The sequence below is a fragment of the Cheilinus undulatus genome, linkage group 4 (genome assembly GCF_018320785.1).
Source record: "Cheilinus undulatus linkage group 4, ASM1832078v1, whole genome shotgun sequence".
Taxonomy (NCBI): Eukaryota; Metazoa; Chordata; class Actinopteri; order Labriformes; family Labridae; genus Cheilinus; species Cheilinus undulatus.
The window spans coordinates 28,056,813-28,072,920 of NC_054868.1; the positions used below are offsets into that span (position 1 = coordinate 28,056,813).

The 16,108-nt window shown below is 40.8% G+C and overlaps 1 protein-coding gene across 9 annotated transcripts in view; it reads left to right on the forward strand.

Moving 5' to 3' along the window:
- Positions 1-15,519, forward strand: part of adgrl3.1 (adhesion G protein-coupled receptor L3.1) — a 191,798-nt gene extending 176,279 nt beyond the window's left edge. For 4 of the 9 annotated variants that reach the window (XM_041784845.1, XM_041784848.1, XM_041784846.1 and 1 more), the window contains 7 exons: positions 1,184-1,352; positions 3,414-3,593; positions 4,052-4,145; positions 8,867-8,995; positions 9,734-9,751; positions 10,459-10,761; positions 13,593-15,519. In XM_041784845.1, the coding sequence (XP_041640779.1) occupies positions 1,184-1,352; positions 3,414-3,593; positions 4,052-4,145; positions 8,867-8,995; positions 9,734-9,751; positions 10,459-10,761; positions 13,593-14,236 (1,537 nt within the window). In that variant the 3' untranslated portion in view covers positions 14,237-15,519. The remainder of the gene's footprint in view (positions 1-1,183; positions 1,353-3,413; positions 3,594-4,051; positions 4,146-8,866; positions 8,996-9,733; positions 9,752-10,458; positions 10,762-13,592) is intronic. The other 5 variants (XM_041784850.1, XM_041784849.1, XM_041784851.1 and 2 more) reach the window with 5 other exon arrangements.
- Positions 15,520-16,108: the final 589 nt, after the last annotated feature.

The window sequence follows — 16,108 nt, forward strand, 5'->3', positions numbered from 1 at the left end:
TTTGAAATATTCTAATGGTGTGATGTGAATGAGGGCAAACAGAGCTGAGTGAAAAGCCATGACTCAAGGGAGCACTGCAGGAAAGAGGTGAAATGAAGGGATGGAGAGGAGAGGGATGAGTGTACCCTTTTATTGAAGAGGGTCGTCAGACGAGCTTTATTGGAGGTTCTGTCTCGCCTGAATGGTGCCACAGAGGGCAACATCGAATCAATCACTCCAGTCTCACTCACTTACTCGCCTCCTCTCTCTCGCTCTCTTCCTTCCTCCTGACTCTCCTACTATCACCCCCTTTGTGCTCTTTAGCTCTACACCCCCCCTTCTTTCTCACCTTACCCTCTTTTTTCTTTAATCCATTCCTTGTATGAGAGGTGATCACCATCCGGTCAGCCAATCAAATTAACAGGCATCTTCACGGCTGTGGCAGACCTAAAACTGTGACCTTTAGTGGGAAATGTCATTTATAATGGCTGTAATGTCCGTCTACTTACTGCCCAGTGGAGCAGCTCGCATGGCCGCACACACCACCACACACATGCACACTCCCAGGGGATGACTTACAATGCATACACATGCCCGGACACCATCAAATTCCTTCAACATTTGGCCTTTATGACTCACTCCTGCATGGGATTTATTCAAAATGGAGCTTCTCAGCCTTTCGAACTTTGCCTTAACTTGATTCCACAAAGTCGCAGTTGCACCTCAGTGTCAACTTTTGCCCGTGGAAACATCTTTTACCCTCTTCTATGAACTTGTGTTCAGCGCGTGGTAAAGTGTGAGTCTTTGGACAGAACTTAGAGAATGTCTTGTATGCTTGAGGTTTTCTTATACTAGAGGCTGACGTCAGCTAACTTATGACCTCCCCCCTCCCTCTTTTTGAGATTGTATCTAAATGAACAATCCACTTTCACTCCGTTCTCTCCCCCTTTCTGTAAGAGTATAATTCTTTTAGGCAAAACCTCCCACTGTTTTCTCCATCTCACTCCCACAGCGCTGGGGCTTGGAATGAACCCTCTCTAACCCCTTTCTCCCGCCTTGTGCTCCCACATGCAGCAAACTCATCTGAATAGCTTTTCTGATGTAGTGAAATGTCCTTCTGGCATTGAAATCTAGGAAATATACTTTTTTATTACATGTTACATCAGATGGTGATGATGTTTATGCATGTTACCTCCCTCTGTAGGTCTTGGGTGATCGGTGCCATAGCCCTGCTGTGTCTGCTCGGCCTGACCTGGGCGTTTGGGCTGATGTACATCAATGAGAGCACCGTCATCATGGCCTACCTCTTCACCATCTTCAACTCTCTGCAGGGCATGTTCATTTTCATCTTTCACTGCATCCTGCAGAAGAAGGTGAGGAAGACAAAACTGAGCACAACAGTGTGACAGGCGGACAACAATTACAAACTCAGTGACACACACTATGCTTGCACTGATCAGCAGGGACACCAAAAATATCAGCAGAGCTGTCACAAGTTTGATTGGTCAGTCAGTAACCCCCACCGGCTGCTCATTTCTCTCACTTTTTCACTCACACTACCTTGCTGTCTCTTTTGTTCACTCTGTGTTTTTCACCTTGTGGCAGCAGGTAACAAACTGAGCTGCCAGTCTAACAATGTTTCTGTTCAACCCTGGACAGAAAGAAACGTTTTTCATCATTAGGTGGGGTTTACACGCCTGAAATAGCTTAGTGACATTTTAGACACAATTGTATGTATTTTTCAAAGCATATGCAGTCCTTTGATGGCATCAATCTCGCCTTAGCTACCACACAGCTTCTCGTGGAATGCCTTTTTAGATGGTGTCCTATATATTGAGTGTGTTTGTTTAGTGTTAAGGATAAGAGACATTTGTGGGTACATAAGTATCGCTTAGTATATTTGAGTTATAAGTGCATATCAGGAGGAGCCTACACATCCTTGGATATTTTTTACAGTCTCCCACACACTGTCAGTGCCTGGAGTGCAGAAGAGAGTTTGGATATGGAAAGAAAATTCATCAAATGCTTAATACTCTTGTCTGGCAGGAGTTCCACAGAGAGTTTTTAGTTTTAAGTGTATGACCTGTAAACAAGTGCAGTGCTTACATGTGCATGTGCGCGTGTTCTAGGACTTGTGTATGTGCTGCACTTAGGTATGTGTGAGGCCACGGGATCAGGTATCCAGAGAGATGTCCTCAGAACAGTGCTGAGGTTTTCTTTGGCTGCGGCCCAACATGGTTTCTCCCAAGATGCATGGAGCAACTCTGCACACAGCTGTTCAAACAGAGCGTGTGGCAAAACACGTCTGCCAGTCCAACAAGCTTGTTAAAAAGCAATTACAGTGCTATTTGTTCTAACTTGATTGGGATCTAAATGCAGATGTTCTGTGTGTACAAGTGCATCATATGTCCCCCGGAGGAGTATGTCCATTTTGGATGGATGTGCAGCAGAAATAACATTTGGGGTGTATGTTGATGGGGGAATTTTTATGGAGTTAATCCTTTAATGTCTACATATTTGTGGAGATTGTGTTTGCACAAGGAATTGAAGCAGTAAGAGAAGTTACCAGGGACACTATATCAACTTAGGCCCTCCAGTCTGTTTCTCCCTGGGTGTGTCACCTTTGAAATATGCATACATTTCTGCAAATTAGAAGTGGAACATCAATTATTTCCTCCTTCTTCATGTGTCCTTTTTACATTTCTTCTGATAACACTACAAGAATCAGTAGTATCAGGTATGACAAGTTGGAAAGTAAATGCACCAATCTGAAAAGATCGAGTGTTGGTGTCAGTTCAGGCAGGCCATGGAGTCAAGCGGTGCCATAATTGAGATCAGCTGATCTTATGCAAGCCCTCATCAGCTGACGGCCAGCCGATTTGCTTCAGGCACGCTATTGGCTGTCTCATTTAAACTGCCCTTGCCTGCTGCTCTTTCTACAAGCTGCACTTGCAACCTTCCTCCACCTCAGCTCCTCCTGCATTCTGCGTCTGACTTAATCAATGTCATCCTGTTGTCATTGATGCCTGCTCTGCTCTGGGATTTTTTGCTGCTTCTCTTTCTGCCTTAGGCTCTCCTTATTGGCACAGGAAGAGAAGGAATGTGTGCTGTCAATGTCTTAATGCTTTCCAAGTCGGCTTGTGGAAGGGCAGGAGGATCCTTGAACAGACACATCACTAAAAAAATAACAGCATAAGTGCTAGGAATTAATAACGGCTAATGAAATATTTTTAGCTGCAAATCATGTTAATTTCTTGACAAAGTGGCCCTGACTGAAACGCATTTTATATAAAGTATAATGCACTATCAAACACAAAGTGCAGTTTGTAAATGTAAATGTAGTGTAATATAATGTTTAAGTAAAAGCAAATACATTTTTGCATCTGTTCAGTTTTTCTGTTTTGACTCTCTCAACCTCATAACTCAATGTCTAGGTGCGTAAAGAGTACGGCAAATGTCTGCGTACTCACTGCTGCAGTGGCAAGAGTGTAGAGACGTCCATCTCCTCCTCCAGCAAGACAACCACCTCCCGGACCCCGGGCCGCTACTCCACAGGCTCACAGGTGAGCTTACCTGCCTGCACACCCGGACGCTACAGCACAGCAGATTCTCAGGTGAGACCAGAGCACGCCATGAGGGTTTTGGGTTATCTGTCAATACTTTCAACTACTTCCACTTTGATGTGGATTTTTTTAATGTATGATAAATTTTCTATCTGTGATTTAGTGATGGAAGTGAGATAACCCAAACCCTGATTGACATAATGATGCTGAGACAGGTGGATGAAGCATTATTGGCATTGACGGGTGATCATTTTTCCCCACCTGTTTCTCTCCTGCTGGCTGTTGCTTTGCTTTTTATTTAAAACCTCTCCTGCACTAATTTCCCTTCTTTTGCACATCCCGCCCCATATGTTATGTTTCTCACCTTGTTTCTTCCCCTCTTTTGTCGTTATGTCTTTTCCCCCTTTGACTTGTCCCTTTACCTTCCTTTTATTCCCTCCTCCTCCATTTTTGCTTTATCCCTCCTTTTCCCTCTCCCCCTCTCTCTCTTTCTTTTCCCCTGTGTACAGAGTCGTATCAGGCGGATGTGGAACGACACTGTGAGGAAACAGGAGTCTTCCTTCATCACTGGAGACATCAACAGCTCCGCCACGCTCAACAGAGGTAACCACGGGATACCTACCATTTGCATCCTCATCACTGTCACCATATCAACTATGTTAATAGCAGGGGGCTCAGACAGCACACGCTGTCATTTAGTAAAGTAGTAGGAGTCCAAACTTTGGATAATGGGACTGTGTTTTTGAAGGCAGGAAGATTAGCAGAATAAAGTTTAAATATCACTTACAGCGTTTTTAGCAGCTTCTAAAGATGACATTACAGGGGAGAGAAAGCTTTAGGAGCAGACTCTTGTCTAAACTAAAACATCAACCAGTTTTGCCTCCATTAAAAATCCACTGTGCTAAAGAGGGCTTCAGTACTTTTTTTAAAGGATAGTCATCTTTTCCAGCATTTAAGTTAAAATATGCATGCAAGTCTTGAGTTAAAACCAGTGGTCCCTTTAATATTGTACTTTAACTTATGCAGTTACTTTAGATGAATGTTTTATTAGCCAAAATCTGGAGGTGTTTCTCTTCAGGGGATGTCACTGCTTCAAAAATGTGTTAAAGTAGAGAAAAGTTTAAATTTTTTATATCTGCAACTCTTTATCCTGTTTTACCAAGGTGTAGTGTCCAGCTTTGAATCAGTAGCAGGTAAATGTGATGATGTTTCTATTGTAGTCACCTCTGCCTACAGCTGTCCCTGCAGGAGTAAGCCACTGTTGGAATAGATTCATGAGTATAGCTGTCTGAGGGCTGGGGTAATGAGGACATAGACATCCAAACGAGTGGACATTTTCATATACACATGCAGTGGAACGCACATGTGCATACGCTGCCATTTGTTAGTCTCTAAACCAAGGTGTGGCCCTCACTTCCTTCAGGCCACTAATAAGCTGTTAGCATGACAGATTGATGCTAAAGCAGACACTGTATGTGTCAGTGTCTGAATTATCACACACTTAGTGAGGCAGGGCTTAACCCCCCACCACCTCCTCCTCCTTTCCTTGCACTCTAAACCATGGTGCAGAGAGCTACTTAGCCAGTAGATTTCAAATGACTACATACTGTGTCTCAGTCAATGTGGATGGGGGTGGAATAAATGGAGTTTTCTGGTGGCAGACTGACTTTTTTCAAGTAAGCGGAGAGAGAAATGGAGAAGGAATTAAACCATTTTACTTTCAAGCACAATTGCAGACATCGTCTTAATTTAGGTCAATAGTTGCAAATGATGTTTATTTACCATAATAACCTTGATGTTATTCACCATGCCACAGTGTTTTAAAGTAAATTGTCCCCTGAAAGTTAACTCAAGTCTATAATGTGCTCTAGACAAGGTTATAAAAGATAAGCTACATATGTATTTTAACAGAAAACCTACTCCAATGCCAAGGAAGTCACTCAGTATTCTGCCACTTTCCACTCTCTCTATTTTTTCCAAATTCATTCTACCTGGAGCTGTGTTTTGTCAGCCAAGTTTAGGCTGTGCTGTGTGCCAACCTCTTGTGTCTGAGGGGAAGTATTAATGAAGTTTTACAAGAGTGTACTGACCTGTGGTATCACCATTCACCCGATTAAGGTTTTAGACAGCTAAATTATGGGAAACTTCTTAAGCCAAACACTAAAAAAAATGTTGGTTATACTTTGAAAGATACACATATTAACTAGTTACTAGTGGCTGAAGAAGAGCTCACCTATTAGGGTCCAAATTTGTTGTCTACCAGCGATTTAAAAGCATTGAAATGCCTCATTTTTTATTCTACAACTTACAGGCAATTACAGCTTTCAATGAAATAACTAAAAATGGATTGTTTGTGAGTGTTATCCAAATTTAAGTAGTTCAGTATTGTGGTATAATAAACTTATTAAGCAAACTAGCAGAACCATCATGCGTGTTCAACTTCCTTATTATTTATTGTTGTTAATGGCCTTGCTGTTGTCATGAATAAAGTATTAAAGCAACAATATGTTACTTTTTAGTATAAAATACTGATTTTGAAGTCAGTCTAGTTATATATTAGACAATGGCATCTACCCCATTTCCACAGAGAGCCCAGGTCATCTCCTTTTAACACTATGTAAATTTGGCAGTTGTCCTTTGAGAGGTGTGTAAAGCTATTTAACAGTACAAGTAGACACAAGCCTTCAGCTAAACCAGTGGTTCCCACCCTTTCTTCCTTTGAGTGCCCCCCAGGCCGACACAAAAAAGAACAGCAATACACTGTGGTCCAGATACACATCATTTGTAGTTCTTTTTTTTGTCGTTGTTGTTTAAATCCAAACAAAAAGCCCCAAACACAAGTCTTGTTACCCAAAGACTATAGTATGAGTTATCTGCAAGCAATATATCATGATCTGAGTTAAAACCCTCTGAGCCCCACATTGTAGTATATGACAGGAAGAGACACATTATTCAAAGTTAAGTAACTTTTGAACCATAACTTTTTACTTTTTTCCTCTGAAAGCCCTCAGTTATGCAGTTCTAATAAAGCTTCATAGCTCTTATAGACACTTTTCTGTACTTGGTTTTTATTGGAGGTGTCCTTAAAGATTAAATCCACACAAGTAACTGTGATATCTAATGTGTTTATATACATTTTTAATCCATTTTTTAGTTATTCCTGCAGCAAGCAGCTAACGCTGTCTGCCATATTGCCTGTTTCGTATCCCACAATGCATTGTGACTGGGCTGTGACAACCAATGGCAGGCTGTTACAACATCACGTCATGCATTGCCAAACAGCACGTGTTAACATTTAGAAACTGGAGGAGAGAGCCTGAATGACTCATAACAGAGAGAAAGAGACACAGAAAGGCTGTGAAATGTCCCTCTGTGTCACTGCAGACAGAAACTGCTTTGAGTAATGACGTCAAAGAAGCCGATTCCAAAAAGCACAAGGACTATTTTTGTAAATATGTGGATATTTTAAAGACTTTTTGTCACAGAAAGATTCATTTTTCACTTTTTGGTGCCTGAGAGATGGGAGAACAAGTTTGTGCAAAAAGAGTGTTAGTCATTATTGTTTACTGTGTGTAGCTAATACATAAAAAACATTGGAGTTTTGATTTCCACACAAATATTTTTTTAAATCCGAATGAGTACCGCAGCACACATATTCTTGAATCCTAGGTTGTCCTAAAGAAAAAAAACAATGTTTAGAACTTGACTGTCCACCACATGTTAGTGCTTTTTAAGAGAAGAAGTTCAGGTGAGACACAATGGTTTAAAAATATGCATAGTGCTCAGATGGTTAATATATGCAAATCTCATTTTAACAATCTCAGAGCAGACAGCCTTGCACACGCCCCTAAGGGGGTACCGGACCCTAGGTTGGGAACCAAAGAGCTAAAACAGCACCTGTTAACCCGTCTCTGCACGGATTGATAAAGTGATTGAGGCTAAGAGATGGTGATGTATGAAGCTAAGAAGACAAAAAGGAACAGTGTGTCACTGAGCAGGAAGTAACAATCTGACAGCAGTTTGTCCATCCCTGCAGATATTATTCTCAACAGATTGCACCATACTGTTAGACTGTATCGTTATCTGTATCATCGTTGTCTCATGTTCAGCAGCTTTACTAGGTGCAGGAAGTCATCCAAACCATGCAATGAGTCATACTTGCACACAAATAAGTATATAAATCTATCTTATGCCAAAAAGTTGTCCCTTTTCTTGTCAGTCTTTAAGTTGTATTTTCCAAGTTGGAAACTCACAAAGCAATTGCATGAAAAGAAAATTCTAAAGGCTAAATACATCATGGTAACAGTCAAATACTTGAACTCTACATGTGAATAGTTTGCAAATGATGAGCTGTAGATGCTAGCAGAGTCATATTGGTGCAAAATCTGGTGCTATTTCTGCACCATGTCAGTCTGCATGGTTCTTTGGCTTCTCACAGCACTCTCTGTTAGTCTACAAATGCTCGATGTCACGGAAGGGTTTTTTTTATGACAGTGCAGTTGCACTCAGAGACCAATGAATTCTTACATCTTGTTGCTTTAATTAGTGCTTTGTATTGACTAATAAAGAGCCATAAGAAACCTGTTAATGGTGAATATGTGTACCTTAATATAAAGCATAACCAACATGTGATCACAGTTATTGTTAGTCTTTGAATCCATGATTTGAACCGTTACAGTAGGACACATTCACATACTCAGGGGTAGTGATAGAGGAAGTGTGTTTGATAAAGTGCAGAATTCAACACAAGGGTGAGCTGTAAGAGCTGTCTTGGTCATTAGTCCACCATTTTTCTCTGCAGTGTCTTTATGTGTATATGATCTGTCTCCCACCTTGGAGAAAATGCTCTGAGAACACTTTTTTGTGGCCCCTTCGTCCATTAACTATCCTGTAGTCATGCTACTCTGCTTAAGCGAATTGAACTGCAGCACTGTCTTCTCCAGGCTTTGCTACCCTCTCTCTCTCTCCCTCTCTCTCTCTCTCTGTCTCTCTGCAATGGCTGCAAGAATGACTTGTTAAGCTTTTTTTCTCTCTCTGTTTTCACCTCAAACTATGTTTGCTTGTTTGATTTACTTGTCCTCTTCTCTCCCTCTTTCTTCCACACACTCACTCTCCATCTCCTCTTTTTCCTCCTTGCTTACCTCCACTCTGCAACATCCACACACTTCCTCCTTCTTCCTCCCTAAACCTCTCTTTTTTTTTCTTGAGTGCTTCTCTCTCTTTTTTTTCTCTTGACTTGGCTGTTGCTTTCCCTCTCTCCTTCTCTCTCGACTTGGCTGTTGCTCTTCCTCCTCTCTCTCTCCTTCTCTATCTGCCTGTACCAGGAGCCATGGCTAATCATCTTATAACTAATGCTCTCCTTCGTCCCCATGGTACTAACAATCCTTATAACACTCTCCTGGGGGATTCGGCAGTCTATAACAACCCAGCCGTGGGCATGTACAACACTCAAGGTGTGCCTGATGTTCCTAATATAATCATGCATTCCAACATTTGGAAAGTTATCTTGAAGTTTTTCTGCATTATGTTCGTTTTGCATGCTTATTTCATTTTAAAATGTTTACTGCTGTGATACACTTGAGGTTGCATTTCTGATCTAGCCTTACTATGGCTCCCAAGTGAGGTGATCAATCATACTGCAATAATATTTCACAAAGGACACCCACTGGGCAGTTCTCACAACCCATAAATGCAGAGGGGAAATCATGTTAGTGATTTATCGAAACAGGATAACAAGTTCAGATTCTGATTTATTGCATGCTATAGATGCAGGCTATATGATTCACTGTATTTTTTATAAGCTACTTGGGAGCCATGAAACTTTTGCACTATTTGATGTAAATGTGTTATTTCAGTATGTGCTTCATATTCAATGTCCTCCTGTAGTCTGCACTCGTTTGTTGCTTGTCTTAATGCACGTCTTCTGTGGATGTACTGTGTTGTATTTCAGCTCTATTTTTTCTGTGTTGAATAATACAACAATGTACAATAGCTGCCAGTCAACAATGAAGCCCTGAAAAAAACAAACTTTGATTTTGAGAATCAGACACAGTTCCTTTGTTCAGCCTTTTTTTCATCACACCTCCAATTACAGTGAAAATGTTGATTTGTAGCTGCTGAAAGTGGTTTCTCTCGATGTATGAACTCACTGTTGTCTCCTTTTCTCTCTTCTCCCTCATGCTGTCCATTAGCACCTTACCGAGACACAAGTACGGGCTAAATTAATCCTCAACTACTTCAATAACATTGACTTTCTTCTCTCTTTTCTTGCCTCCGAAGCACTCTGCCTCACACTTTCAGTCCAATCTCCATCCAAACAGTTGTTTTGTTTGGCTGTCAGCCATAGGAGAGCTTTTTCCCCCTCCAAATGATTAGTCAGTCCATGAAATGTAGTCCCCTCATTTGGTTTTTCACACATTTTTAAGATGTATTTTCCTATTTACAAGCCCCCTCGATTTAAAAAGGTCTAATTTGTCCTAAGGGTGTTGCATCTATCATATTTAAATTATTACTATTGAATTCCATTGATTTGGCTTATTATGGATCAAATTGACATTTGAGATGTAATTGTTATGCAGAAGGGTTGTCCCTGAAACTACTTTAAATGTAATAACTTTAAGTGTCACTTCAAAACATTTATCTTAGTTTGCAGTGAAACTCTAATACTTCTCTTTGTGCAGCTGTAGTGCTGGCAGTAATTGAGAGAAGAAAGTACTTCTGAGGTTGCTCTTAAATGAATTATAGACGCTTGGAGCATTTTTCCTTCCAAGAAAATTATCATTGCTACTTTTTAATCCTCAATTCACAGCTCAGGCTATGATATCAAACAATAATTAAAATCTCTCTTCAGAGAAATCCACTTAGTTTGTTTAAAACCCCTAATAATTCTTACTTCTTTTAATTATTTGTTCCTCAGAGGGCATCCTGAACAACGCAAGAGACTCCAGTGTTATGGACACTCTCCCTCTTAATGGTAACCATGCCAACAACTACAGCATGGCCAGCAGCGAGTACTTGAGCGACTGCGTCCAGATCCTGGACCGCAGTGGTGGCTATGGCACCCACAGCAACCACAAAGAGACGACGCTAGAGAAGAAGATCCTTAAGGAGCTGACCTCCAATTACATCCCATCCTATCTCAACAACCACGAGAGAGCCACAACGGAGCGCAATCACAACCTGATGAACAAGCTGGTCAACAGCAGCATGGCCAACGGAGGTGAGGGATTTCAATAAAAACTATTTTAGGTGTAGATTATGGTTCCTAAGATGACAGAATCTCTCTTTTAGAAGAAAAATTACATCATAAGGAAAGTGAACTTGATAGAAATGATTCCATTTAAAACTGCAGATGAAGTCTGCTGGAGTTTGCCTGAATTTTTTTAGGATTAAAAACAAGAAGATACCTAATATTAGGCGCCCTTGGGTAGATGTTCAAAATTGTTTTGCCTGAAATAGAACTCTGCATGATCAGACAAACTCACCATATTGGAGAGATATTTGTATCTTTTATAAGTAGGTTGAACAAAAAACTCACTAGGTATCTGCATTTTGAGAAAGCCTTAATTAAGAATTTAAATGAACTCAGTTTTAGACTACTGGGTAGTGTGCCATCATAAGACTTAAGAGGTCCTCTGTCCATGCTATTTCTATGCATTAGTTGCCCATCAAATCTTTATATTGTGAACATGATTGCACTGTTTGTGAAGAGAAGAGCATGAAGACTTTTCTCTCTATGTAAATCAAATTGAATGTAGTCACAGAGGTAAAAAGATGGCAAGTAGAGCTGATTTTGTAGATTCTGTATTAGGTCCTGCTGAGAGAGAGAGAGAGAGAGAGAGATAGCCTATCTGGATGAGTTCTGTACAGCTCTAAGTACCACTATTCACACCTGGTCTGATCCTCAACATATCCCAGTATCTCATTGATCACCTGAGCTCTTTCCCCATAGATATGCAAATTAACACAGACACCACACAACATACCACAATCATGATCTGTTCATTTATTTTATTCTTGTTGTTTTTTCTTTTTATGTATACAGAGACTCCCCTTATAAAACTTGGTATTAAGCATGTGAAGACAGTATTAAAAAAGACAGACTGGTGTGATTCATGCCATCCAAAGATATTGATAGCAAGCATTTGACCCATGAATCTCTGTATATATGGACTTGGTAAATGGGCTTGAGCTTGTATATTATTTTCTAGTCGTCTGACTACTTGAAGCTCTTTTACACAGCAAGTCACACCTACCCATTCACACCCTTTTGCCCCCTTCACTTTACATTCACACACTAATACCAGAGGTTGCAATGCAGAATTCATACACATTCATACCCATTTACACATAACCGGCAAAGCAGAGGGAGCAGATTGGGCTTAAGTGTCTTTCCCAAGGACATAAGATGTGATCGAACCAGCAACCTCCCGATGGTGGGACAACCCACTCTACCTACTGAGCCACAGTTGCCCAGAAGAAAACTCACAAGATAAATCCAGAGATACTATTTCTGTTTATGCTCCATTTAGCGTGATTCATGTGCTAAATATTAGAATATAGCCTAAATAGCCTGGTCCATCTTTTACATGCTGTTTCCACAGGCTTAACACTGTGTTTAATGGTGCGAGTCCCTGTGTACATTAAATGAAAACAGGTAAACGTCTGCCTAATAAGCGCACCGACCGTGTTTGTGATATGTCGCCATTGTTTCCTGTTTTTAAAGGCTATTGAAGGTGAAAGTGTTTATTTGCATATAAAAAAGGGAAAGTGTTCAGGTGATCACTGAGGCATTTGGCTATGATAAGGATCAGAGCACCAGGTGCGTCCCATTTACTGTATGGGACTGCTCACGCGAGTGGGCTCACTCTCTCTCCCCTCGCTCTCTCAGCAGGCACCAGTACTGGCACTGTAAAAGCAGCTCTACTTACCGTATTTTTGCCTCTATGACTACATTCACTTTGATTTACACTGAGAGTTAAGTCTTCATGATTTTCTCTTCATGAACAGTGCAATCATTGTCACAATATACAGATTTGATGGGCAGCTAATGCATAGAAATAGTACTGGCAGAGTTTCACTCAAGTCCAATCATGTCACACCAACTAACAGACTAAAACATGGCTGCCTCTTGGTGAATTTACAATTTCCATTTTTTCTTCAGAAATGCAGATATTTATTGAGTTGTTTGTTCAGTAAACATATAAAAGATACAGATATCTATCCAATAAGATGCACTTGTCTTATCTTATAATGTAGGGTTCCTTTAAACAGGGTACAAATTGTGTAGCAATCAACGGTGAATTCCTGTTTCAACCTTCCTTAAAATGTTATTAAACATGGCCTTCTGACCTCTGAACTAACCCCCACTACTAACATATTTTCAGATCTTATTATGTTTTTTTTTTATTTTACAAATGTTGTCAGTGGACTTGTAATATATATTTTTTGACATCAAAAGGCAACTGACACAAGAATAAGAAGAAGCTAGGAATATATGACAGCTTTGTTAGCACACATTTTTTGTATTTACACACCTGCAGACACTGAGTAACATTAGCATTCACTTGGTTTTGTGTTTCTGGCCACCTGGCGTCTGTAAATCCAATATTAACTCTCTTGTTAGCTGGACCTGGTTTCCACCAACTCAGAAGGAAAGTTTTGGCTCTAAAGCTTCCAAATGCTCCATTATTTTTGCTGTCTAGCTGCCTGTTTGCCACTCAGTGCTGGACAGGTAGCATGGAGTGTTTTTATACCTTCTCCTGAAAACAACACACAGCTAAGTTGGATGAAAACAAAGAAGCATTTTTAAACCAAAGTCAGATTTTGAGAAGTGTTAACCTTTGGTAAAGCTGATGGAAACTTTATAATCAAGTGGGGATTATTACCACTTTAAATATTAAAATACTAATGCAAGCTACTGTTTTTTTTTTTTTTTGGTATTAGAAAAAGATTTCAACAATCTTTACCAAATCTCCCCATTTATGAGGTAACAGTGATTCTTGTTAAAATGAACAGAAAAACTAACTATACCCCTGCCTGGTGTTTCAGGGAGCATGGCAGGAGGCAGCAGCAGCAGCAGCAGCAGTGGAGTGAGTGGATGCGTGGGTAGTGGCAAAGAGGACAACGGCCCCATGGTGCTGGACAACCCTGCAGCCTTCCCACACGAGGAGAACCTTGGTTTGGAGATCATCAGAGAGGAGTCCAACGCCCCTCTCCTGCCCCCACGGCCACCTCCACCAGACAGCCACCCCCCACCTCCACCTCCACCCCACAACTTCGCCCGGCCAAGGCGCATTCCACAGGAGACTAGTGAGAGCTTCTTCCCCCTTTTGACCAACGAGCACACTGAGGAGCACACGCATTCGCCCAACCATAGAGACTCGCTGTACACCAGCATGCCCGTGCTGACAGACCTCCCAGACGGGCAGATGAATGGTTTAACAGATGGAGAGGAAGACAGCTCAGGAGAGCTGCAGCCATGTAAGAGCGCCACTGCTCCTGAGCTGGATGACGTTTACTATAAGAGCATGCCAAACCTGGGCTCCAGAAATCACCTTCATGAGCTACAGAGCTACTACCACATGGGCCGAGGCGGCAGTGATGGATACATGGTGTCCGGAAGCAAGGACGAGTCGGATTCATCGCCTGAGGAACCGCCAATAGACCCTTCCCACCTGGTTACTAGTCTATAGAGGCAATCAAGAGACTTCTATCCCTCCCCCGCCCTCCTCTCACACTTCCACCTCTCTAATGAAAACATTCTGTACGCTGGTGACTGACAGACTGAGCTGGCCCGACTCTGGATTGATGTATTGTTTTTGACATTAACTATGGTTCATGACAATATGGTTGAGAAATCGCTGGTCACATGGGAGCAGGAAGTGAATGTATTGTCATTATTGGTGCAGACTGAAAGGGCAGTTCTGAGAGAAATGAAACCTTAAGTCTGGAAATGAGAGGAGAGGAGAGGGATTCTGTAATTTTACCCCACCTGTTACTTTAATTTGGATTCTTGGATTGACAGAAGCCCTTCAAATTCCTCAATATGGACCTCTAGCAGATCATAGCATATAGCCTCCACTACCACCACTACAGGAGCTCTATCCCTGGTGAAGGAGCTGCCAGTTTGTCCATCCGTCCGTCTCTCTCTGGTGTTCACTACATAAACTGACCCTCAAGAGGCCCTACCCCCACTACCTGCCAATCAAGTGGAGGATGTATGATGTATATGCCCTCACAATGGATCGTCCAAAAAACTTGTTATTGGGCAACCGAACTGTAACCATATCACACTGATGTTCTGAAACCTCTTCCTGTTCGTATCTGCTAAACTGGAGTTGTGTCTGGGCTGGTGTAACATTCCTGCGAGTTTTAGTAACTGCAGCTACTGTGTATTTCACTGAAAAACAAAGAAGGAAGATCATATTACAACAGACTGACTTAAAAAACAATGAGTTCTGTTTCTTCTCCTTTCTTCTGTCAATGTTTTTGGGTTATCAAAGGATTCTGAAGAAATCACAAACTGTTTCTATGTATTGTACAGAATACAGATACAGATACAAATGTTGCATATGACCAAGTCTTTACTTTTTTAAATTTTGAGTTACAAACCTTTTGTCTGTGGAACTGTTCTGAAATGTCATGATATGTTCTGGTCACGTGTAGACTTCAGAACGAGCAAAGAACAATCTTTCATGTCACTCTTTCTTACATACAGAGACAGTAAAGCACTCCTTCATTAATACGCATTTACCCTTCACACACCTCATCCTGGTCCTTTTATAGCAATGTCACTGGCACTTACATTTTGCAAATCAATTGTTACTGTATACTTTACCACTGTGTAGATTTCAAAATAAAAGGAAAATTAGGTGGCAAAGTTTTCAAAGTGACAGTTACAAAGGAAATGTTTTAGTCTTTGCTGGAAGTGGATCTCATCTCATGTGTTCTTGATACAACATTTTCTTCTTTTATGCACAATGGTGGTTTATGAAGCATATCCTCTCTATTGCCAAATATTCTAAGAATTGACATAACCTTGCTGTGCTGGTTGAGATTTTATTGTAAAGAAAAAAAGATGAAAAGAATAAATAAGGTTCTCTAAACTAAAAAAAATACTATTTAAAAAAGAGTGGCTTTCACTAGTGAAATGCCATGAAAAACACCGTTTATGTGTAAAGATGTGAAAACTCTGCACACAGCAGCACTGTCCAATGTGGAAAGCCAATGTTTACTTCTTTGGGAGGAAAATTTTTTAAGTGTATGAAGTGTAGCTTGCACATGTATCCCACAAGCCCCCTCCATGCTCCCAAGAGAGAAATTATTTATTTATCTGTTTATTGGTTTAAAGACAGCAAAACAAGCTTAGAGGAAAGACAGCTGGCTTTAGGCACTGGGTTTGTTTTACGGTTCCTTTTTTTAAATTATTATGATCATGATTATTATTACAATATTATTGCTAATTATTTATTCTTTTTGTATGGGTTCCAAGTTGAATGATCTCATAACTAATATTTGTTGTAACAGTGAAAGTTGTTTGCCAACAAATAAATTACTGACATAGC